Raw genomic sequence first — 26,566 nt, 5'->3', positions numbered from 1 at the left:
GCAAAAATCCAAATGCAGTAAATGCGCATTTTGGCCTGCAATGCGAGTGGCCAGGGAGAGTGCAAGCAAGCTATGAGAGGCCAGATCGAAGTGCAAAGGGAGACAGTTAGTCTCCAGTATATTTTGGCAGTGAGATCAGTACTTGTCGGAGGTTTTCCAATGAAAGGAAACCAGTTCATTGTACTCTCAAATTGTTGAATAATAATAAAACCCTCATATGTTGCATTAGTTTTTCCTTCGGGGTTTTTCCGAGGACAATTTTCCAAAATAATGGTGTTATATTTTTGTGTGTGTGTGCATATTTTCTCAGTTCCAAATTTTATATTCCGCGGTGTTTTTAATTGTGAAGATTTCAATAGTGATTTAATCGTTATTGGTCTAATAATAATTCAAAAGACAAATAATCTGTAGTAGATAGAAGATTAAACTACAATTTATTGCAATCATGGAAACACACGGTATCAAAGCGGTAACGATCAGGTCAAAGGCTCTATAAGGGAGGGTTGTGCAATTCAGAGGGAGATATGAAGCATGGAGAACCAGATCTGTGCAGGCCAATGTTGCACGAAGCGGGAGCGAAGCGGAAGCGCGGAAGCGGAAGCGGAAGCGCGGAAGCGTCATTTTCCAAAAATCTAGGAAGCGAAGCGTCCGCGGAAGCGTCTGCTATATATATATATATTTTTTATATTTTTTTGCATTTATACTCAAAACAAACATCCCAAATACCAAATTAATTGTAGAAGACATGAAAACATGCATATTTTTGCATAAATCAAGATAGATATGGCATCCATGATTCCATTGTAGTTACTAGTATGTAAAACAATCATCTATATTCTAGCTATTACAAACATACATCAAATTTTTAAGCATATTATAAAACATAAAACATTTAAGCATATTATAAAACATAAAACATAGAGCATATTATGATTTATCTAGCAAGTGAGCAACTGTCAACATTTGTCATGTCCAAAATTCAAATAATAATGTTTACAAAATATGTCACTTGGTCACCGCCAAGCCAAAAAGGTCCAAAATTCAAATTCACAAGTCTACAAGTCTAATGAGTAATCTATGACAAAAAGTAGTAGATTGTGAATATATCTACTAATCTCTCCTCCTTCCACCACGAATAGAACGTGGTGGCGGGCCTCCACGTGGTGGCAATGAAGAAGATGGTGCCTCTGGAAGTCGTGGCACTGAAACTGATGAAGAAGAACCCCCTGCTGTTGGTGTTGAACCATGGAACCTAGGAACCAAGGGACCAGATGAGGGAGCATCTGCTATATTTATATTTTTTTTTGCTTTCATTTGTCACCCTAACCCAAGGTGGACCCACCCCCAACAAGCAAACTCACCTAAAATTTAAAAAAAAATTGAAAAAAAAAACGATTTTCTAAATGCTTTTCCGGAAGCTTTTCTGGAAGCGTCTGGGAAGCGCCTGGGAAGCGCCTGGGAAGCGTCTGGGAAGCGCCGTACGAAGCGCGCTTCGGCGCTTCGGAAGCACCAGCGCTCCCAAATTTCCAGGAAGCGTCTAAAAATTTCGGAAGCGCGCTTCCGGGGCGCTTCCGTACGGGGCGCGCTTCGGGCCTAGGATCCCGAGGGGGGGGGGGGGTGGCGCTTCCTGCAACATTGGTGCAGGCCAACCAAGCAGTGCGAATTGTAGAGAGGCAGCAATTCGATTTCCACTCCAATCTGGAGGAAAAGTGTGAATTGTCTAAGAGCAGTAGCAACAAGCAATGAGGTTGCCAAAAAGGTTTTTCGGTGAGCAAATCAGAGATTTGCAGAGCATATCTACCACAAATATTTGCAACATAAGGGTTTTTCAATAGCATATTTGTGCAGGACAAGAAAGACAAAGCACACAGTTTTCAGTAGAGGGAATTTCCGGGAAAAAACTCAGAGGATTTCCAGTTTTCCAGTGTTAAGAAGGAAGGCTGAAATTTCCAACAATAAAGGTCGTGTTGAGGCAATGCAAATTGCCAGATCGTACTACCAATTAGGCCAGTGTGTGTTTCAGGGTCAGCAGTGCATGTGCCAGTGTAGGAAAGAAGTTCCAAAGGTAGAGCGAGTTGCCCATGAGTGAAACATTAGGCAGTGCAAATTTTTGGAAGAGGTTTCGGAGGTTAGTGCGAATTCCCAGTAGCAGTGTTCCAGTACGAGCTGGAGAGGAGAAAGCTGAGTTGATTGCCAGAAGGAGAAGAAGATTTCCCAGTTCATTAGTTCTCCAGTTTATTGAGTTTCGCAGTTTTCAAAGAAGATGGATGCAGTAGGACTGATAGATCAAGACAAGTTGGATGGAACCTCCAACTTTGGCATCTGAAAGGTCAAGATGTTATTCCTTTTGGATGAGCATGGTCTAAAGGAGTTTGTGACAGCAGTTGTAGTTGTACTAGTAGATCCTATCTTGTTACATGATTACAAGAAGGACATGGCCAAGGCCAGGAGGTTGATCCTAAACAAAGTACAGGATCATATCGTCCCACATATTGCAAAGAACGGAAATGCAAAGGAGATGTGGAACGCCATCGTCAAGTTGTACCAGGATCCTTTCGAGAGTCAAAAGATGTTTCTCAAAGAGAAGTTGAGGATGGTCAAGATGCAAAAAGGGGAAAACGTAACGTTCTATCTCACCAAGATTCAGGGTGTCAGAGATGGACTTGCAACAGTTGGGGAGAAGCTAGCAGAGGATGAACTAGTGCGTACAACTCTAAACGAGTTTACCAAGGAATGGTGAACATTCATTCAGGAGATTACTAGATGAGATTAGCTACCAGATTGGGAATGCTTGTGGAGTGACTTCACTCAGGAGGGGTTGAGGCTCAGTCTTGTCGAGGGTACTACCAGCAGTAGTGGCAAGGGACTAAAGGTGGCGAAGGAGGAGGAAAACGTCGTTCTTGCAGGGAAGGGAAAAGCGAAGAAGGGTCCCAACCAGGGACAAGACACTAAAGGAGAGAAGAAAAATAAATATTTGTCGAAGGTTAAGTGCTTCGGATTTGGTGAGCTTGGTCACTGCATCAGCGAGTGTCCAAAGAGGAAAAAGGACAAGAAATGGAAGCAGGCAACAACTTAAGTAGAGATAAAGGATTTGTCTGCCAAATTAGAGGATGAATTCGTTATGTCTGCAGCATTATCCTTAGGAGGAGGAGGAGTATGACAATCTAGTATGCCAAATCGAGCAAGATCCAAGGGAGGAGCAGCAGGAGGTCTAGATCTAACCAAGGAGGGCTTGATTAGTAGATCAGATCCAGTTGTTGTGTGTTCCTAGTTGAATCGTTACCTTTTCTACGGGAGCCTGACAGTTAAAGTAGCAAGAGGATCGAAGTTTCAGCAGGACGCAGTCAGATTCTCAAGAGATAGTGTAGAGCCAGTTAGGCGCAGTCAGATACTCAGGAGACAAGTGCAGAGCCAGTTGCAGTGACTCAGTAGATCAAGGAGAGATCTATACACATAGGTGCAGTGATGACAATAGTTGTACCAGGATCCTTTCGAGAGTCAAAAGATGTTTCTCAAAGAGAAGTTGAGGATGGTCAAGATGCAAAAAGGGGAAAACGTAACGTTCTATCTCACCAAGATTCAGGGTGTCAGAGATGGACTTGCAACAGTTGGGGAGAAGCTAGCAGAGGATGAACTAGTGCGTACAACTCTAAACGAGTTTACCAAGGAATGGTGAACATTCATTCAGGTGATTACTAGACGAGATAAGCTACCAGATTGGGAATGCTTGTGGAGTGACTTCACTCAGGAGGAGTTGAGGCTCAGTCTTGTCGAGGGTACTACCAGCAGTAGTGGCAAGGGACTAAAGGTGGCGAAGGAGGAGGAAAACGTCGTTCTTGCAGGGAAGGGAAAAGCGAAGAAGGGTCCCAACCAGGGACAAGACACTAAAGGAGAGAAGAAAAATAAATATTTGTCGAAGGTTAAGTGCTTCGGATTTGGTGAGCTTGGTCACTGCATCAGCGAGTGTCCAAAGAGGAAAAAGGACAAGAAATGGAAGCAGGCAACAGCTTCAGTAGAGATAAAGGATTTGTCTGCCAAATTAGAGGATGAATTCGTTATGTCTGCAGCATTATCCTTAGGAGGAGGAGGAGTATGACAATCTAGTATGCCAAATCGAGCAAGATCCAAGGGAGGAGCAGCAGGAGGTCTAGATCTAACCAAGGAGGGCTTGATTAGTAGATCAGATCCAGTTGTTGTGTGTTCCTAGTTGAATCATTACCTTTTCTACGGGAGCCTGACAGTTAAAGTAGCAAGAGGATCGAAGTTTCAGCAGGACGCAGTCAGATTCTCAAGAGATAGTGTAGAGCCAGTTAGGCGCAGTCAGATACTCAGGAGACAAGTGCAGAGCCAGTTGCAGTGACTCAGTAGATCAAGGAGAGATCTATACACATAGGTGCAGTGATGACAATAGTGCAGAGGAAGGAGGAAGGCAGTGCGAATTGTCCAGTTCCAAAGAGCAAGGTACAGTTCCTGCCAGAGAAACTCTAGCGCAGGCATCAACAGTGTGAGATCAAAGTATGTGCAGTAGCATGGTCGACAGTGACTGCCAAAGTATTTTCTTTAGTGATTTTCAATGACAGGAAGTCTAATCAGCAAGAAGATGTGAAGAGATGAGGTATCACAGATGTCAGACACCAGCAACATGGATCAGTGCAGTTATAACATGTACCCACAGACCAGCTAATATATGCATGAAGGCCTTGGGTAGGGCAAAGTTGGTCTACTTCAGGGAGCAGATGGGTATAGTGGAGAACACCTTCCTCACTAAGAGGGAGTGTAAGTTTTTGGAGTAGCAGTAGACAGGTGTCCTAGTCTCTATGATGTCTAAGAGGCTAAGGAACACGAGATCTCCAAAACCCAGAAAAGGTTTCACGAGAAAAGACTTGGAGACGCCTTAATTAAATTAATTAGCCATAATTAAAATATTTCCCAAGTCTAACTTAGGAAAAGTGGTTAATTAAAGTGAATTAATTAAGGAAGTTCGATTTTGCTCTAGAGGCTTCTATTGATGAAGTCAAGTTGATCTTAGCCATTGGTTGAGATGTGATCGTGGTCGTTGAAACTCCAACGAGAGATTATAAGAGCAGATCAAAGGGCTTTGAGAAGACAATCAAATCAAGTATGTTGTGAGCAGTTCGACTACCCAATTGCAAGTGTTCAGCAAGGGCATAGTTGAAGCTAGGGAAGCATCAGAGACAAAGGGTTCAACAAAGAATTGGGAGCAAGATTCCGGTGGAGATTTCCTATGTAATTTCCAGTGTCAAGGAGAGGAGAAGAGGAGGTTGAATTCATCTACAAAGGAGGCCGCTACAGCTAGTGCGAGTAGCCAAATTTCCTAGTGCGAGTTGTCCGAGGAGACCACATTTTAGTTGCTAGAGGCCGGATATGTTGCCCAAAGGCAGAGCGAGTGAGTTTCAGAGGCAGGAGGGTGATTCTGAGGCTGTGCAAAAATATAGAGGCAAGTAGTGTGGATTCTGGGCTGCAATGCGAGTGGCCAGGGAGAGTGCGAGCAGGCTAGGACAGGCCAAATTGAAGTGCAGAGGAAGAAAATTAGTCTTCAGTATATTTTGCCAATGAGATCAGTATTTGTCAGAGGTTTTGCCAATGAAAGGCAACCAGTTCATTGTACTCTTAAATTGTTGAATAATAATCAAACCCTCATCTGTTGCACTTGTTTTCCCTTCGAGATTTTTCCGGGGACAATTGTCCAAAATAATGGTGTCATATTTTTATGCGTGTGTGCATATTTTCTCAGTTCCATTTTTTATATTCTGCAGTGTTTTTAATTATGAAGATTGCAATAGTGATTTAATCGTTATTTTCCAAATAATAATTCAAAAGACAAATATTCTGTAGTAGAAAGAAGATTAAACTCTAGATTATTGCAATCATGGAAATTTCACAACTAGATCGAAGGAGCCCTCAAGTGAGGTGAAATTTTTGTATTTTCATTAAAAGTCAAAAATAGAAATCTCTATAGGAGGATTGTACAGTAAAAAATGTTGTAAAGCCATTTCAGATCTGTTATATGAATGAAAAAGTGTTCCCTGAGGGATGTAATTTTTTGACATTGAAGTACACTTGTTTGGTATCTTTTCTCTTGAGTTGCCTAATAATTTGGATTGAAGTGAATTATTTGTTGTTGTTTTCTGGTGTGGTTAAATATTTTAGATTAGCCCTAAGGCTGAAATCTCGCAAGGACTGGATTGAAGGAGCCCTCAAGTGAGGTGAAATTTTTGTATTTGTAGTAAAAATCAAAAATAGAAATCTCTATAGGAGGATTGTGCTTGGTGTGCGTTGGCATGTGTCTACCTATTCTTGGCACATGTCGAGTGCATTACTCAAAGAGTTACATAGAAGAGTGTGCTTGACATGTGTTGGCATGCTGACATTGTTACAGCAAAATCTAGCACCTTACTGCAAAGCCTCACTAAGTGACCTAGACAATGTGCAACAATCGGAGTGTCACCACTCTCACCTTAGAAACTACTCCCCTTGTTTTAGTGATGGACACAATCCAACACAAAGGAGGCTTCCCTAATAGATCTTAGGAATCAAATAACCCAATCAAATTAAGCTAAGTGCCCCATAAGGGTTCTACAATGATTTAGTACCAAAGAATAAGATTATGCAATTAGCGTTTAAGGTGGGTTTATAAGTAATTTGCAAATTTGATAGTTCTTATAGAAGCTTAGGTCAACTAGTAAAGGCTCAAAGAAGGTCCTCTTACCCACCAAAAGTGGGTGACCCCATAGGAGGATTTTTCTCCTAGATTCGCTTCAGCTAGTAGCCAACAGCCCATAACAACCACCAGTGTAGCCAATATATTGTGCCATTTGATCTCCGCTCCCTGAGCCAATCATATGTCCCCTCACCCATCTGTCAAGAGCATATGTTTGAAGGTGGGCAATCTAATCCTAAAGGTATGTTTTCCATTGTGTAATCAAGTACTTATGCTTGTTTTTCCTTGGGGATATTAGGCATGGGTTATTGGGTGACTTAAAAGAAGGAAGGGTTTTGATTGTAGTTTTGTTCCCTCACCTTAAATGAGGGGTTAATCCTCAATCCTAGTCTCATCGGATCTTCCCTATTGGCTTATAGCTTCAAGAAAAGCACTACTTGGGAAAATATGATTTCAGTAGCACGATCTCGTTTTCCCATTTCACATTTTTCACTCCCCTACGCACTTACAAGCCCTATTTCATCATCTTCCTTCTCTGGGTCCACAAGGCACTAGAACACCCCTTCCCCTTGTCCACATATCTGGGTCAGGCCTAGAAATGTTGCCCCGAAGGATGATGCAGCTAAAGAATGTTAAAAGCATATCATGGCCACAAGCAAGAAACAAAAATAAAGAATATCATCAAATGCAAAAGATGGTCAGGACTTTAAAATAGCATGTAGGCAAAAAGCCAAACATGAGCTCTTCTCCTTATCATTATGGCCATCACCCTAGTTCCTAGGGCCCCGTGAGTGCCCCACATCATTAAGGAACCCATGCACATCCCAAAGCCTAGTGGGTGATGAACTGCCCCACCTTAAGGGGGTAATAACTACTTATATCATACACAGCATGCTCTCATCTCCTAGAGCCCCAAACAATAATACAAAGAAAAATCAAGAAAAGGCAAAAGGCAAATGAAAAAGGGTGGAAAACAAAGGTCAAGGTAACTCATGTATCCATGATTGCTCCCTCCTACATCTATACACCCAAATATGTGGACATCCCTCATCATTACCATCCTTGAACCCATGGCATTTGGCTTTGAGACCCCTGTGTCCCTATCCACCTCATCATTATTCACATGACCCCTATCAATTAAAGGATGTACCTTGGACTTGTCTTTCCCCTTAGGGGCTAGGAACACCTAATAGGGTTGTTTATTAGCCACTCCTACCTAGGGAGGTAACATTATTACAAGCTTAAAGCCCCAAATTTGGAAGGGAAGCCCATTATGAAGTCTCAATGTGCCCTTGATTAACAAGCTTGGTTCACTTAGATGCACTAATGAATTATTGTACTTGATGGTGAGGAAGCACATTGGATCTTATATGTAATTGGCATGTGGTTTCATCATGGACTAGGCAACTAAACTAGGGCCCAAGCCCACCAGAGGATCATATCGACACTTTTAGGGAATGCATTGAGAGCCATGGGACTTCGTCATGTGTTAGAGCATCATTTCATGCCATGGGCACCTTCATCAGTTTTTTCATTGCCCCACATTATTCACTCGATGATGCACTTGGGCCAATGTGCTTCGGCCAACTTAGCATGATCATGGCAATTGATCCAAGGCCCAAAGGAGGCCTGTCTCACCTTTGAGTCTTGGGAGGGCAGGCAACATCATCAGAGCCCTCATTTGGAGCAATCTACAAGCGTATCTTTCATCAGGAGACCCATGAGACCAACATTTGAGCCACAAAACCACTATGGGGCGCCCCATGATGACTTGCATGGAAAATTAGGGGTCATTCCCTCATTTATCTTTATTGGAGCCCTCTCTCTCATCATGGCACTTAAAGGACTCAACGTGGCTCTTCAACAGTGCTACATCATCATGACATCATCAAATCAACTTACATATGGATGGCTTATTCATAACTTGTGATAGCTACTTGGTCGGCTTGTGACCAAGACTTGTTTTTAACACATTATTTTATGATTGTGGGGGCTCATTAGGCTAATTTGATTTAGAAACACACATATAAATAAAAGTGAACCTCACTTGTGAGAACTCATCATCATCACTTGGGATTTTTGGCCCTCTTAGGCAAATTTGCACTTTTTCTCTTAGATCTTTTGGAGTATCTTGGATGCACTATGATATTTGGAGCTGATTTTTTATCTTGTCTTGGAGCTACTTCTTGAATATGGATGGATATATTGCATGGATATTTTGTAAGTGCTCTTGTTAATGAAATCTTTCTTTGCAAATTGTCTAATGTATGTAATTGCTACAACTAGAGTAAATGCCATTGTGCCCTAATTTCGTTGAAGAAAAATTTGAAAGCTACTTGTTTGTCTCTTGCGTATGTTATTCATGGTATAGCATGTAATGAATGTTCCTAGTGATGAAATGTTATTTTTCTTCATGAAACTCCATATTCTAATAGTAGGTAATTGTTGAAAGGTGGTAGCTAGGGCATCATCTTTTAACCTCCTTGAGGACAAATTTGGCTTATCTAACACATCTAGGACTCCATAAACCCAAGGGAGAAGGCACTGACCTAAGTCGTTTAGTGATCAACTCCTCTTTCCTCCATCTTTTTTCCTCCTTAAATTTTCGGCCCTCTTTTCCTAAAATGACTAACTAGGGCATCAAGTGAAATCTATTAGAGGGCGAATTTATGGATTTCGTTTGGACAAGACTCCTCTTTGAGGTCTTGCCTGGAGGATCTCCAATTTTGGTGGATTTATCACAACTATCTGTCCATAAATTCTTGTGCCCTAGGTGTGTCCTAGAAGGGAAACCTAGCTTGTATTCCTTGGTCTGAAGGCTTCCTTGAGGGTTATATGAGCATAGTATTTGGTGGAATAAATCATAAGAAACCCTTTCTCTTCCCTTGCCTTGATCTAGTGAAAACCTTGGAAGGAACTCTTCCCACGATTATTCATAAAACCCTAGGTCTAGTGCAAGTCTTTCTTAGGTCTCTCAAAGAGAGTGAAGAGCCTTTTAGAAGTGTTAAATCATCACATAGAGCTTCTTTGAGAGGTCCTACCTCATCTCCTAGAGTCTTGACCTTAGGAATACCTATTATCATCATCATATCTAAAACCCTAGGTCTTGATCTCTTCATCTTAAAGCTTTTCTTGGAGAGTGTGTTAGCTTCCTTGAAGCATTGAGCCATTGTTGTGTCTCTCCTTGAATGGGCTTGGTGGAATCACTTCATACCTAAATCATTGATCTATCCATCCTAAGTGATTCCCTTCCTACCGGGACTCCTCCCATCAGTGAAAGTCCGTAAAGAGAAAGGGACCTTGACTGAGGTGACAGTGGGTCATTGTCCCATTGTTGTCACTTAGTCTAGTAGTTGTCCCTTAGGTTTCCCTTCCTTAGGGCCCTACTAGATTGTGTGGTAATAGGTCCCCAAATACACAATCAAGAAATCACCTTTAGCAAAAGTAAAGCAGCATGTAAAATCAGCGATTACAGCAATCAACTAGTTTATAATGGCAACCAATTTAGCCCTAGAAACTATGATAATAAAGTGAAAAACGAGGCCTAAATATAATAATAAACAAGAGAATTACTTACAACAATTTTCTGCAGTTAAAAAGGCATATAGCAGCAATGAAAACCCTAGATGTCAGCACTAATTTACAGTTGGGAAATACACTTAAAATGACACTTTTACTTTTCCAATATATTTCAAACAATTATTAACCCTATGACAATAGCCCAAGGCAATAAATGCTGAAAATAAATGATTTTGTTGTGATTAAAACCTAATTTACCCTAAAACAATAAAATAGATGAATTTATAAGTGATTGTCACAAGAGAGAGAGAACTACTGCCTTTATCAATCTTGGACTAAGGGAGTCTAGGAATAACAATCATGAAGAATTGGAAGTAGATTCAAAACTCAAAGGACTAGGGTAAGTCCACTCACTTATCCTTGGGATTTGAATATAAGTTGCAGGAAACATGGGACCTCCCCATACCAGCCGCGTTTCAGTACAGAAACCCCGAAACACAATTCAAAGGGCTGACACGCATTTCACATTTTTGAAACGTGTTTTACCCCTCTTGATACACGTATTGTTAAAATTGGCAACTAGGGCCAAACTTCATGTGGGTCATCTTATTTATGGCAGCTGATATTTTTCTTGGATTCCTCTCGTCAAGAGGTGTAGGATTGATCTAACGATCATCCGATTCCGACAAGTATTTATGGAGATATGAATTTATTTGTATTTACTTGACAAATTGTCAAGGTCGGCCAGCAGCGAAATGTGTGGCACACATGCTCAACGTTTCATATAAATACAAGATAGGTTGAGGCATTATTCACTCATCTCATCTCTCACATTCTTCTCTCCTTTGTTGATTGGGTTTACACACAAGGAGCAGCACACACGTGGGAAAGAGGAGGATGCAGAAGGACGAAGTAAGAGGACGTGGAAGGACGCAAAATTGTTTGACTGTGTTGACCAGGGCTGCAGAAGTATCTTTGACCAGCATGGGCTTTTCTTGAGTGCGGTTTTGGTGTGGTTGTCTCTCCTAGGCAGGCCACAAATTTTGGCACGCAAACCAAGGCATTTTAAACCTCCGGTTTGACCAACGTTGACTGCCTTAATTGCTGGCAACAGGTTGACTTCAGTTGACTTCATTTGACTGGGTTTTCCAGACTGTTTATGGGCTACCTCTTCTTGTTGTTGGAGGTCGAGTTGACAGGGATATTGACCAAGCTAATTGGAGGTCAATTCTATCTTGTTTGACCAGCTTTGACTTTGTTGGTTAGGGTTTGCTGTTGTTGTCATAAAAATTACAGATTTTTATATTTGTACTATTTCTCTCTCTGCTAAACTATTGAAGATTATAGAAGAATTGATCAAAGGGTTTCCCCAAATTGGGGTTTGTCCCTGGCTAGCCACCACATCTGGTGTCTCTTGTCTTGGCTTGTCTTCTGTTGATCTATTAATGTTCTATCGGCATTTTACTATATGTTAAATGTGATTGCTAAACAGTGGCTAATAAGAAGAATTTGAAGTAAACTGCTCTACGCATAAAACATACCATAAATTAACATGGTATCAGAGCTAAGGTGAAGACAAAGCCCAAGCAAGAGCAAGAGCAATCATCGAAGACTGTTGGAAAAGTCTATAGACTCCATGGGTTCCTCATCACACTTCCCCGCCGAAGACAAGCTCTGTGAGAAGTCTGACTATCACGGATGGAAGATGTCTCTCGATCTGACATTGGAAGAGTAGGAAGTGTTGGACCATGTGAGAGGCAGAATCATTGAGCCTCCATCAAATGCATCGGTTGCTGCAAGGAACAAGTGGACCAAGGGAGAAGTCAAAGCAAAGAAGATCATCCGAGACTCTATCAACAAACACCTGGTGGCCTACGTTTCCGAGTTGAACACCTCCAAGGAAATCTAAAAGTTAGTGATGCAAATCAAGTTTTGTTCCTTAAGAATAAGCTGAAGGAAATTAAGAAGGGCAACGATGAGAATATGCAAGCCTACTTCTTAAGGATCACCGAGATCAAGAATGATCTCCTATCGATTGGGGAAGTCATTCTTGACAGGAAACTAACCATCACAACTCTTGGAGGGCTCTTATCCGAATGGTATGTATTTAAAACCACTCTTCTCAACAATAATGTAATTCCAGGATTTGAGGAACTGATGGCAAGATGCATTCAAGAAGAGACAAGGATGGAAGAACAGGAAATGCCTCCATTTAGAGGCGATCCCACTGCTTTCTCCACTCATGCTAAAAGGAGAAATAATTCTGGGTCAAAATCTAAGGGAAAGGCCAGACCGAAACGTGGAAGGAAAGGAAGATGTTTCATTTGCAACAAAATTGGCCACTATGCGAGGGAATGTCCTGATAGAAAGGACACATCTCATGACGATGATCAAAATCACTCCCGAGGCAATTCCAACAACAATCAAAGGAAGGGCGGGTTCAATGGCAAAGGAAAGAGGAATGTCAAAAATCAAGGAAGTGGTCAACCCTCCAAGAATGCAAGAAACTCCAGGTATGAATCTACCGTTGTTAATAATAAGCAAGATGAATATTATCTGATATCGGCCCTCTCCACTACTTCTCCTCCGGACTCGTTGGGCAATTGGCTTATTGATAGTGGTGCCTCAAGGCACTTCACTGGTTACAAAGAAACTCTCTCTAATCTGATAGAGAAGGAGACCAACCTGGAAATTATTCTTGGAGACAACTCCAAATATCTCGTGAAAGGCGTAGGGAATGTTTCTCTTCAATTGAATCAGGGTAACACAATTCATTTGCAAGAAGTCCTATATGTACCTGATCTCAAGAAGAACCTGGTGTCCATTTCGACAATGTAAGAAAAAGGTTACAAGGTCTCTCTAATCTGATAGAGAAGGAGACCAACCTGCAAATTATTCTTGGAGACAACTCCAAATATCTCGTGAAAGGCGTAGGGAATGTTTCTCTTCAATTGAATCAGGGTAACACAATTCATTTGCAAGAAGTCCTATATGTACCTCATCTCAAGAAGAATCGGGTGTCCATTTCGGCAATGTAAGACAAAGGCTACAAGGTGGCCTTCATCGATCACAAGGTACGTGTATGGAAAAATAATTTTAAAGATGCTTTCACTCTTGGGTTTCGAGTTGACTCTTTATATCAAGTCAGAGGAAGTCCATTGAGTGTCATGTCTTGTGACACATCTCTTCAGTCCGAACTATGGCACCAGAGGTTTGCTCACCTTCATTATAAAGCTCTACCCAATGTGAGACAAATGGTGACAAGGATGCCCGAGTTTAAAGTAGAGCAAGAAGGTGTATGTCCAGGGTGTGCCGAAAGAAAACTCAAGCCATTCCCCTCAAGCCATAGCAAGACCTCCGGTATGTTGCAATTGGTTCACTCCGACATATCTAGTATGATGCATGTGAACTCCTTCAGAGGATATTTATATTGTCTCACTTTTACAGATGATTATTCTCACAAGACTTGGATATACTTCTTGAAAAAGAAGGATGAAGTGTTCTCCTGGTTCCGTCACTTCAAAGCCTTGATCGAGAATCAAACTAAGAAGAAGATCAAGATCTTAAGGACTGATAATGGGACCAAGTATGAATCCAATGAGTTCCATGACTTTTGCAAAGAAGCTGGCATTAAGAGGGAGACCACAACACCATACACTCCTGAGCAGAATGGTGTGGCGGAAAGGAAGAACCATACAATTTTGGAAGTTGTTCGTTCCATGCTCCATGATCAAAGGCTTCCAAAGTTTCTATGGGCCGAAGCTGCGAATACCGCCGTATATGTTCAAAACCGATGCCCTCATCAAGCATTGGATTCCAAGACTCCCGAAGAGATGTTCACTGGTAAGAAACCTGATGTATCTCATTTTAGAATTTTTGGAAGTCCTGTTTATTTTCATGTGCCGAAAGAGAAAAGGAATAAATTGGGTGCATCTGGAAAGAAGGGAATCTTCGTGGGCTATAGCAAAAATACTAAGGGCTATAGAATCTATGTGGCTGGTCAAAGGGAAGTCGAGATTAGCCATGATGTCACCTTTGATGAAGATATGGCTCTTAGCAAAGTTGACAATCTTCCTATACTAAGGAAATCTAGAGAAGCTAACACCAGCAAACCGGAGGAAAAGAAAGATGAAACGATGCCTGAAGTGGAAGAACCTATGGACCCTATTGATCCCCCTCTGCAAGAGCCTTCCTCTTCTAGGAAGAGGCCCTCATGGCTTAAGGGGACACTTGACAAAGCTGAAGGACATATTGCACCCAAAGGGACTTTCTAGGAAAGTAAGAAGCCAACCAGGTATCATGGATACTTGATCATTATGAGCACGATTATTCAAAATGAGCCCTCATCATTCGCAGAAGTTGTGAAGCATAAAGTATGGAAGGATGCTATGATTGACGAATACGAGTCCATCATGAAGAACAATGTCTAGGATGTGGTCCCTAGACCCCAAGACAAAACAGTTGTCACTTCGAAATGGCTTTACAAGATAAAGCATGGAGCTGATGGAAGCGTTGAAAAGTACAAGGCTCATTTTGTCGCTCGTGGCTTCGCTCTAAAGGAAGGTATAGACTATGACGAGATATTTGCACCTATTGCCCGATACACCACCATCAGCTCGGTCATAGCCCTTGCTGCTTTGCAAGGATGGAACCTACATCAAATGGATGTCAAGACCGTGTTCTTGCATGGTTCGATCAAAGAGGAAGTCTATGTGTAACAACCCGAAGGATTTGAGATTCATGATCAAGAATCTCACGTGTGCAGGTTGAAGAAAGCCCTCTATGGGCTGAAGCAAGCACCCCAAGCTTGGTATGAGAGGATCGATAGCTACTTAATGAAGTTGGGATTCACTAGGAGTGAAGTTGACCCTAACCTTTACTTTAAGGTTGAAGATGATAAGCCTCTCATACTAGTGTTGTACATTGACAACTTGTTTCTGACAGGTGCAGACCCTCTCATTCACAAATGTAAGAGGGAGTTGGGTTCGGAGTTTGAGATGAAGGACCTAGGGCTGATGCACTATTTCCTAGGACTGGAAGTCTGGCAGAAGCCAAGGGAGATTTTCCTATCTCAAGGAAAATATGTGGTGAAGATATTGGAGAGATTCGGTATGGTGGACTGCAAGCCCGTGACTACCCCAATGGAGCTTGACTTCAAGAAGTTAAGCGGTAGTGCTGCCGGACCTGTTTTGCTAAATGCTACCAAGTATCGTCAACTGATCGAAGCATTGATGTTCTTGGTGAACTCTCGTCCAGATATATGTTTTGCAGTCAACACGAGGATTCAACATATGGTTGAGCCTCACCACTCACACTGGATTGGTGCCAAGAATCTGTTGAGATATCTTCGTGGCACAATCACTCATGGGTTGAGATACATTGTTGGAGATGTGAGACTACATGGATATACCGATGCTGATTGGGCAGGCAGTGTGGTGGACCGAAAGAGCACTTTCGGGTGTTGTTTCTCTTTGGGATCTGCCACGATATCCTGGATGAGCAAGAAGCAGAAGTCGGTGGCTTTAAGCACTGCTGAGGCAGAATACATTGTTGCGAGTATGGCCTCTTGTGAGGTTGTCTGGTTGCGGAAGCTCTTCAGTGAGCTGTTTGGATTTACATTGGATACTATCATGATCCTGTGTGACAACCAGAGTGGGATTCGTTTATCAGAGAATCTCGTATTTCATGATCGCTCCAAACATATCGATATCAGGTACCACTTTATCCAGGATATGGTACAACGGTGAGCAATAAGGCTCCAACATATCGGTACAGTTGAGCAGGTCGCCAAAATTCTGACGAAGCCCTGGGAAAGGTCAAATTCTTGACTTTCCGAGAACGACTTGGAGTCGTTGAGAGACCCTCTTATGAGGGTCCTGCATGAGGCATGCATTGAGCTCTGGGAGCTCCAGGGGGCTTGGGGTACTTCTTGGAGCGACAAGCGACCATAGGGCAACTCACCCTCCCCTAGTGGTGCGCTATGTACAGGGTGAAAGGTTCAGCCTTCCCCTGTGATACCCCGTGGCGACTTAGGGACAGGATGAGTGGTTCTCCTGTCGAGGCATCCTACCCATGCAGTCTGGGACTCATGGGAAGTACCTCTCATCTGGCCAATGAGCAGGGAAATGGGGTTAGGGACCATAGTAGTACTATCGATGGACGCATCGTTGTATCTACCGTACTCCCTATGCTAGGATGACCTCCATTGATCTGGGATCAGTATGAGTGGTTTGAGACACTCTCTTCTGGCACTGATCTGGGATCAGTAAGAGTGGTATGACACACTCTCTGGGATTGACTTCGGACCAGTGGAGGATGGTATGATACATCCTCGATCATTTCTTCTTCTTCATAGTTCAGCAGAGCAAAGCAAAGCCGAGTAGTGCAAGGCAGTGCATTTGATGGCAGAGATAGTACAGGTGGTCAGATGGATTAGCAGATGGAGTTCTCCCTAGTTGAGAGGGAGTGTTAAAATTGGCAACTAGGGCCAAACTCCATGTGGGTCATCTTATTTATGGCAGCTGATATTTTTCTTGGATTCCTCTCGTCAAGAGGTGTAGGATTGATCTGACGATCATCCGATTCCGACAAGTATTTATGGAGATATGAATTTATTTGTATTTACTTGACAAATTGTCAAGGTCGGCCAGCAGCTAAATGTGTAACATACATGCTCAACGTTTCATATAAATACAAGATAGGTTGAGGCATTATTCACTCATCTCATCTCTCACATTCTTCTCTCCTTTGTTGATTGGATTTACACACAAGGAGCAGCACACACGTGGGAAAGAGGAGAACGAAGTAAGAGGACGCAGAACTGTTTGACTGCATTGACCAGGGCTGCAGAAGTATCTTTGACCAGCGTTGACCAGCATGGGCTTTTCTTGAGTGCGGTTTTGGTGTGGCTGTCTCTCCTAGGCAGGCCGCAGATTTTGGCATGCAAACCAAGGCATTCTGACCTCTGGTTTGACCAGCGTTGACTGCCCTAATTGCTGGCAGCAGGTTGACTTCAGTTGACTTCATTTGACTGGGTTTTTCGGACTGTTTATGGGCTGCCTCTTCTTGCTGTTGGAGGCCGAGTTGACTGGGATATTGACCAAGCTGATTGGAGGTCAATTCTATCTTGTTTGACCAGCTTTGACTTTGCTGGTTAGGGTTTGCTGCTGCTGTCATAAAATTACAGATTTGTATATTTGTACTATTTCTCTCTCTGCTGAACTATTGAAGATTATAGAAGAATCGATCAAAGGGCTTCCCCAAATTGGGGTTTGTCCCTGGCTAGCCGCCACATCTGGTGTCTCTTGTCTTGGCTTGTTTTCTGTCGATCTATTAATGTTCTATCAGCGTTTTACTATATGTTAAATGTGATTGCTAAACAGTGGCTAATAAGAAGAATTTGAAGTAAACTGCTCTACACATAGAACATACCATAAATTAACATGTATCAAGTGCCGTACAACACATTTCAAGCCCATACAACCATTTCAGCCAAAAAACATGATTTTTAGGTGGATAAACATTACAACCTGTCATCTGTAGAAATGCTGTCATCTACAACATTATTTTCAGACCTATAGCAGCTTGACACAGTAGTATAAGGATACACTATTTTTCAGGCCCAACAAGAATGTCCAAAAAGAAGACGGTGATGCTGCTATCTTGTCCCCTGTTTCAGAGTTGTTTGAACAGCCAGTAGGGACCTGAGGGTCATCTTTATCCCCGACAGGTGAAGGATATCTGGTACAAAGTTATGGAACAGCTTAAATGAAGTTCCCACATCTTGCAGCCTCATCTTCAGATCTTTTTTGCAACCTGTTAGAAGATCAGATTTCCTAAAGTGCTTTAAGCCATCTTGCCATCTTAACACCTTTATTCCATACTCATTGGATCATTTGCTTGGTTCCACATTTGGACATACGATAGTGTTATATACAGTGCTCCCTTTTATTGGAACACATGCTGATCTCTCTTCACACAATAGATATGCTTCTAATGATTGATTCCATTATATCAGTGGTTATCCTTGATGGTGAGAGCTCGGTGTTGAAGATGTCTATGATGATACTAAATGACACTTAACAGACAAGGACTTTCATAGAGTGCTCCCTTTATGGCATAGTTTCCATGGTGATATGTCATGGCTTAAGAGGTCAACCTACTCCATGTGCCATTCATTGCTTTATTGCTAGAGCACTTGGCTTATTTTACGGACATTAAGATTGCACTTTATGATGAATATGCTCTTCATATCTCCTAAGCACCCTAGTTTCCTTGGAGGGTTTTGAAACTGGGAACATTTTGTGATGATGTGGTATGATTCAATCTTGGTGGAGGTCTATTGTTGACTTGTCTCATGGAGTTGGTTACTTACCCCACCCAACTTGCTAGTTTATTCATGAATCTATATCTGTATTCTAAATTATAATGTTAAAATATTTTCTTTCAAAGTTTTGGTATAATCTTCTGAAATATATATATATATATTCACCACGTTTCCTGATTTTTAAGGGGTCACGTTTCAAGCACATTCCCCTTTTTTCAAATTTGTGTTTCCATTTCCCCATACCATGCAACTTAGGTTTGAATCAAGGCTCTCAATTTTCAAAAATGAGCTAAGAGAAAGAGCCCACTTGCTACTTCTCAAAGTCTTGGAAGAAGGGTTTGTCTAAGAAGGACAATGAAAACAAAATATTGTGCCCATTTGCTTAGTACTTAATTACAATCATCTATAGAATAATAACCAAGATAAAAGTCGACCACTTACTTGGTTTATGTTAAGTTTAGGTATGTTCTATGCTTAGAGCAATTTATTTCAATTTTCACAGTTAGCTCAATATCTTTAGCAATCACATCAGCATTAAAGTAAACTGCAGATAGAACATAAACACAAATCGAAGAAAACAAGCCAAGACAAGAGGACACAAGATGTGGCGCTAGCCAGGGACAAACCCCAATGTGGGGAAACCCTTGATCAATTCTTCTTATATGTTCTTCAATAGTTCAGTAGAGAGAGAGAGAGAGAGATAGTACATTTACAACAAAAGTCAATACTTCGACTAATATATTATCTCTACATGAGATCAGTTGAAGACACGCTGCTTCAACTGATTCTCCAAGATGACTCATTCACCTATCATGCGCTGCATCTTGTCCATATGTTGCACCTCACCATGCTGCACCCATCATCACAATATTGGACCTCATGTTGTTGTTGTCCCAGTGTTTACCTAGTGCCACGGCTGCACCATGCTATGCCCATGTGCTTGCTGCACCATTGCTGCTTTGTGTCCTAGCTGCATCAAGTACTATATTGTTGTCCCATATAGCGCTTTACTTGCAGTTGTCCATGCTTTACCATGCTGCTGTTGTCCATGATTCTCCATGCTTGCAATTGTCCCATGTTGCATCATGTTTTACCATGCATGTTATAATACCTCATCGTTGCCATGCTGTCGCATTGGAGCACCTATGTCTAGCAATATTGATCATATGTATTGTTGCCTATTGCTGTTATGACTATGTTCAGGTTAGGGCTACCACACAGTCAATAGATAAGTCCTTTTAGGACTGCAATTTATCTTGAAGAGCTTTCCCTCATGCCACGCTGCCCTTTGAAGGTGTTGTCCACCCTTGACAGTCCTTGACACAACCCCAGTTGTGTGCTCTGGTTTGCAGCCTAGCACAACAGTTAGCTGTAGCACTCTGCCTTCCCAAATGATACCCAAACAGCAGCGTTTCTTTCCTCATGAACTCGGGCAAGCTGACAACACTTACCTACACTCAAACGCATACATATACAGCCCTAAATCTCTCCTCCTTGTGACTGTGACTTCCCTGTCTTGCTGTTGTCCATGCCCACGTTGCTTCATGCTATGATAAGGTCCCTTCTGTTGCGGATGAAGTCCTTCTTATGCTGCGGCTAAGGCCTTGACTCAGGGCTCCTCTTGACAACAGTTTAGGGCTTCCTCTTAACAGTGGTTTAGGGCTCCCATTAGCTACGGATAAGGGCCTTCCCTTTGTTGCGGTTAGAGCTCCCTTTGTTGCGGATTAGAGCCTTCCCTTTGTTGCGGATTAGGGCTCCCTTTGTTGTGGATTAGAGCCTTCCCTTTGCTGCGGATTAGGGCTCCCTTTGTTGTGGATTAGAGCCTTCCCTTTGCTGCAGATTAGGGCTCCCTTACTATGCATTAGAACTTCTATTGACTGCAGCTAGGGCTTCTTAGATCTGCGGCCAGATCTCCTCCAAGACTGCGGCTAGGGCTCTCCTAGATGATTGCGTCTAGGGCTCTTTTAGATGACCCTCTCCACTGCGTCCTTCTTGAGAGAAGACAAACCCAAAACAAGTGGAGAGAGGAAGAGTTGTGTTCTCAAATAATTTAAGGCACCTATATTTATACAAAAACGTGGAGCACATGAGGGGTTTATTTGGTTGTTGGCTGACCTTGACGAATTGTCCCATAACACAAATAAATTCATATCTCCATGAATACTTATCGGAATCAAATGATCTTTAGATCAATCCTACACCTCTTGATGAGAGGGATCCAAGAAAAATATCAGCTGCCATTAATAAGATGACCCACGTGGAGTTTGGCCCTAGTTGCCAATTTTAACAGTTTATAATGCATCCATCGAAGCTTCACCATAATCAATCCATGAAAAGAGTGTCAAATCCACATCAACGAGTCCCCAATGAAATTCACTCAACTAGTGCTCCATATCAAACAAGAAAAGAAGAGATGTAATACAAGAGAAATGTGTCTCCCAAGTGCACAATGATCAAATGAAGGCTGGCGCTCTCTATTTATACTAGGACAACCAAGCGCTCAACCTAAATTAAGACTAAATGCCCTAAAACATAAAAAAACAGTGACACAAAGTGCATAGGTCTCAAGTGGACTCCCAAAGTAGTCTCAAAAATGAAAATACAATGAAAGATGCCCTCAAAAGGTCACATGTGTGAGTGTAAAACCTCAAAAGAGGTGATGTCATCTCCAAAAGACATGTCTCTCCTCAAAAGGTGCAACAATTCATCAGAAGGCATGTCTCCTTGTCCAAGGGTCATGTTTCATAATTAAAAAGGCGCCTCCTCATGCCCAACACCTTCCATCCATGCCCCACATCATGTACAAGGTACCACATCACCTCATATGCACAATGTCCTAGCTCAATAAGGCAACATCCAAGGTCGAAATGATGGAAGAGTGTCTCTGAAAGTGTGCCAACCCATCATCAAGCTCAACATTCATCATCAAGTCAAACACCATCCAAAGTGTATGTAGCATTGTCCATGAAGTGTAAGAGAAGCATCATCAACGTCCTCCAAAAGTCCATGATTATGTCTAGATCATCACCAAACATAAGCTCAAGGAATCAAGTAAGACCAACAAACAAGCATACAAGAGTCTGTGAAGCATAAAAAGAGGACCATATTTAATGTCAATGCCATATAAGTATATCACATTAAGTATCTCCTTCAAACTTCACACCAATTTAAGACCTCATAAATCCTACTAGTTTTAGATATGGCAGGGTTATCAATTACCCCTATTAGGTGCTTCCAACCCCAAGGGAGGAACGATTTCTTAGCTAACCCTTCAATCAATAGGTATAAGTGATAGGTGATATGGTCAGGGGTGGTCTTCATGAGAGGTGTCAATTTTATATATGGGCCATGCAAGACCTTCTTCCATCTGTGCATTTATGAAGGGAGCACTTGCATTACTTGAGCTACCCTTTCCTCGACACTAATTTATCCACCCTCTAATTGGCCTTTGTCTTTGCTTTAATTAGCTTGCTTTACAAGCTTCATTGATTTTCTTTAAAACTGCCTTTAGGATGGGCAATTGATTACTCATAAAGGTTGGGATATTTATTCAAGTCCCTTTTATGTTGATAGATCATGATATGCATGGGACTAGGGTGATGGCCTCACATGACAAGGTAGAGCTCAAGTTAACTTGACTTTTAATCATAATTCATCACTTGCCACATTTTCGCATTTTAAGAATTTGGGCATACTCTTGTATTCTTTCTTTTTGCAGCCACATCAACCTTTGGGCATTTCCAAACCCCTTCTTCTCATAGGATGAGGCAAACAGGGAACCAATACAAGTTACTAACAACAAACAACCCAAAAGAGAGGACAATAGAGAAGGAATAGATGGCAAGTGTTAAGTATGGATATGTTGTCTCTATATAGGCCTCCATTGTGTGCCCCTCCTTAATAGTGAAAGAAAATCCCCAGTGTGATTACACTAGACTAGAAAGAAAAGATGACCACCAAGGTGAAAAAAGGCAACAAGTATAATTTCCGAACGTCATGATCCATTATCTGACTTCAACCCATGATCCTTACTTAGATGCCTAAAATATGTAAGCACTTTGTGCAAATCAATGGCTACTGTACCTTATGATTGTTGACCCGCCTTCATCTGATGAGTATGCTAATCAAGTGAATGAGCTGAACAACGAGTGAGAAACATCTGAGAGGCTCTATCTAAGGGGCACATGAGGCTGCTGGCCTGAAATCTACATCATGGGAGAAAAACTTTCTCCTATGGTTACCTCTATATATACATCGGTAACAGCCACCACATGGAAGAATGTGTCTACTTATTCTTGGCACATGTTGGGGCACATTACTTAGGGAGTTACACTTTTCTAATCCTCGACATTTTTGCATGCTGAATCCCTTACTTATTCTACAAAAAGAGATGGCTGGCGCATTAACAAACAAAGTAATCATTATTTATTCTTTCAACGACCATGAAAAGTTATGTGATTATTGCTACATATTTCTAGCTTGTTGGCTTTTATTTGCAGATTTGGTATTTCTCATATATACACACCATCACTTGCTGGAGTGATCTAAAATTGCAATGTCCACATTCCTTATCAATACTCCTATACTTTTGGTTTTCAAAAATCTAAAGTTATCAATGGTGTTTCTTAATGTTTTCAGTTTCAGCAAGTCTTCGAGTACAGATCTGCTATTATGAAATCAAAATTTGAACACCTGTCGTACTATATCCAATAGTCATTATGTTATTCTCATACCTCATAGGTTCCATGGGTGGGCAGACAAGCTAGCATATAAAGGAGCTACAGCTAGGGAGGGTAATTTTGTGGTAAAACAAGAAGGTTGATTAATCCACCCTTTGGCACCCTTAATGAACCACACCTCGAGCAAGTCATGGACCTTGCAGGCCTCGCCCTACTCTCTCAAATTGATGGTGCTCCTTCTCACAGCCTGCATGTGCCAAGTTGCCAAAATGAATTAGTTGTAAATTGTAATTATGACAAACAAAATATCAAATTTATCAGTCTCAGTTCCTTGACAACCCAGGTCATAGACTTGCAACCTCTTCATTTGTAAGTCTTGTAACACTTCTCAACTTCATGCGACTCTTCTTAGCTAAGGTGAAAAACTCCTTGGCTTCATGCAAGGCTTCTCAACCAACAAACAACACCTTTCGACATCATGAAACTCTTCTCAGCCATCATGCAACTCTCCTTGGCTAGTGTCTACAGCCTAAAATTTAAACCAACAATAATGACCTCTTTAGCAAAAACTGACTAAAACGCCAGCTTCACCAGTAAGGCATGATTCCTTAAAACCAACATCTCTTTCAAAATTCTGAGGACTAAATAGGGAAAGCATACTCAGCAACTTGTGCCCTATAGTCTACAACCCCATCTCAAACTTGAGTTTCTTCCTCCTTGGAGGCAACACCCCTTAGCTTCATGCAATGCTTCTCAACCAACACACAACACTTCCCAGCCAACATGCAACACTTCTTAGCTTCATACAACTCTTTCTCCTTACCTAGCATGCAACACTTCTAAGCTGCATGAAAGACCTACAGTCTTCACCGACAACTACTAGCATTGACTAGAGTGGCTCCTTGACTCCTACGGAACCAACAGCTCTCTCAAAAATCTGAAGATTGAATCAGGCAGGTATGCTCTCCAACTTGCAGTCTACAGCGCCCCCTCCCTGGACTCAAAATTGACTCCTGCTCGTTAGAAGCACAGTCAATTTTAGCTCTAAAAGCATGTTGAATATAAGAAATCTGATAGACATAGTAAAACAGCAATAGAAAGAATACTTGACAGAAAACAAAAGAACAACTTCTTATTCATCTTGACCTATTAGCGCCCACCCAGATTCCAAACTCAGCAAGGGCATGTTCGCCCCTCATGGACCAGTGCACCTCTGCAAATGGACTGTTGTAAAGCAGTAGAGTTTGACCGTTATGTCTGGCCAGACCTCACATCTGATAAGGCAAAACAGTATCCCACCACTTGAAAGGTGGCAGATGCTTGACAAAACTTAAGAGTCTTGAGCAGCATCTTGTCGAGACTATTTTTTAATGATCTAGGAAAAGGCCATATCTCTATAGTACAAAATGTGTTGATCTCTAGCAACTTTTATCCCTGTCTCATAGAACCATATCCTTAACTTCTTTGATGTTTATTTATATTAAACTGAGTTTATTACAAAATTGACATTTAATACAAGTTGGAGCTGCTGAGGCATATTGCATTCCTATTACCCTTAACCTCCAACTGGATTGAGACAACCTAACAAATATTTTTTAGCTCCACATACGCGTACGATGAAAAAGCAGACCCAACGACTGAACCCTGTTCATAAACATTAATGCAATGAAGAAACATACCCAAAGACTGAACCCAGTTCATAAACATGAACACAATGAAGAAACAAACCCAAAGAATCCACCCAACTCATGAACACAATGAAGAAACAAAACCAGAGACTCAACCCAAATGTTAAGCATGAACCTAATGAAGAAACAAACCCAATTCATAAACACGAATACAATGGAGAAACAAAATCAAAGACTGAACCCAACTCTTAAACATAAACGCAAGTGAAGAAACAAACCCAAAAACTTAACAGAATTCATAAACATATGGTCAAAGGGCAAGTTCCTGATTTCATTACAGAGTGCATTGAGTAGTGCAATGATAACTAATAACTCCATATACTGTGTATTTATTCATCTAAAATTAATCACTTGGGGATTTTTAAGGTATCGTGACTTGAAACAGTTCTTTATGTTTCCCGATTTTGGGGGGATTTTTATAGCAATGGCATAGACACTGAGAAAAAAATCAGAGTCCTCCGACCATCCATGTGACATGGATGTTTAGAGTCCAAAATAATTAGTAAACCACCTCAGACTACGCAATTTTTCGTTCTTGAAACCTATACCTAGAGCCCACAAAACTATGAACTAAAATGCCGCTCAGCTGGAAATAAAAATTGGAAGAAGAAGAAGAGGGTACTGACCGTAATATGAAGGCGACATGGCAGAGGCTGAAGGCCTGAAACAGACTTAGCGAACACCCTCGACTCGCCGGTCAAGAATGTGGATGGTGATGATCCATATGGCCATCCACGTATGTCTACCAGAGAAGAGGACGCCGCCATTGAAAGAAGCCTTACGCCTTGATGATAAGAGGGGTTATTTTCTCAGAGATTGTAGAATTTAACTTCCGCAGGCAGATGCTTTTTCCTCTGCTTTTTTTCAAATTAAAATTTATTTTTAGAAAAGTATTTCTGAAATAGATCTGCAAAATCATATTTCGAATTAAAAGAAATGGTCAGAGAGACAGGGAACCGTCCAGTAGAAAATTTTGGAATCAATACCCCATCATTTTAGACTTTCATTGACACCAATGGCCAATATTATAAACAAAGAGCAGAATGCCGATATTCTAATGTTAAAGCCCATGTAAGCATTTTTGTGTGAAAATGAATGTTCCATATTTCATCCCCAGAGCTGGCCTTGGGCAGGTTATAATTATACAATTTAATTTTGATCAAACTCCAGAAAGTTCAATATATATCTATATATATATTAATAAAAAAATAAAAACCATTAATTTTATGAAATAATAATAATAATAATAATATATTTATATTTTTCAAAATTGAATTATATAAAAAATTACATCAAAAAATATCTTAAACTTCAGAGTCAACTTTTGTTTTTTCCTTCTCAAATCTATGTTTTTTTCTTCCCAAATCTATGATGATGTAACGATTTTTTTTCCTAATATAATAGTTACAAAAATGACAAAATAATAAATACTAAAATACAATTTATATCCTATTACGATGGATAATTGTCAACCATTACTTCAAGTAGGAAAACATCTCAAACTTACAAAACCTCAAGAGAGCTTGTTAGTTATATAACAATATATCATATAAATTAAGAAAACCATAACGGTTGGCCGAAGGTTCAAGGTTTACCGAAAGTAAAGGAAGGGCCGTTCATCTGGGACCATCCAGCAATGGGCTGGGAGACCGTGCTTGGTTGCCCCTGATGG

The 26,566-nt window shown here is 41.3% G+C and overlaps 1 protein-coding gene across 1 annotated transcript in view; it reads right to left on the bottom strand.

Annotated features, from left to right (window-relative positions):
• Positions 1-26,019, bottom strand: part of LOC149144988 (ribose-phosphate pyrophosphokinase 1-like) — a 150,464-nt gene extending 124,445 nt beyond the window's left edge. The window contains exons 1-2 of the mRNA XM_089453268.1: positions 25,881-26,019; positions 25,521-25,748 (exon numbers count right to left, since the gene is read on the bottom strand). Of these exons, the coding sequence (XP_089309394.1) occupies positions 25,521-25,661 (141 nt within the window). The 5' untranslated portion in view covers positions 25,662-25,748; positions 25,881-26,019. The remainder of the gene's footprint in view (positions 1-25,520; positions 25,749-25,880) is intronic.
• Between the last annotated feature and the right edge of the window lie 547 nt (positions 26,020-26,566).

The sequence above is a fragment of the Pinus tabuliformis genome, chromosome X (assembly GCF_031772625.1).
Source record: "Pinus tabuliformis cultivar Carrire ecotype Pingquan chromosome X, CPIR1, whole genome shotgun sequence".
Lineage (NCBI taxonomy): Eukaryota > Viridiplantae > Streptophyta > Pinopsida > Pinales > Pinaceae > Pinus > Pinus tabuliformis.
The sequence above is the reverse complement of the archived record's forward strand: the minus strand, read 5'-3'. Positions and strand labels throughout refer to the sequence as shown.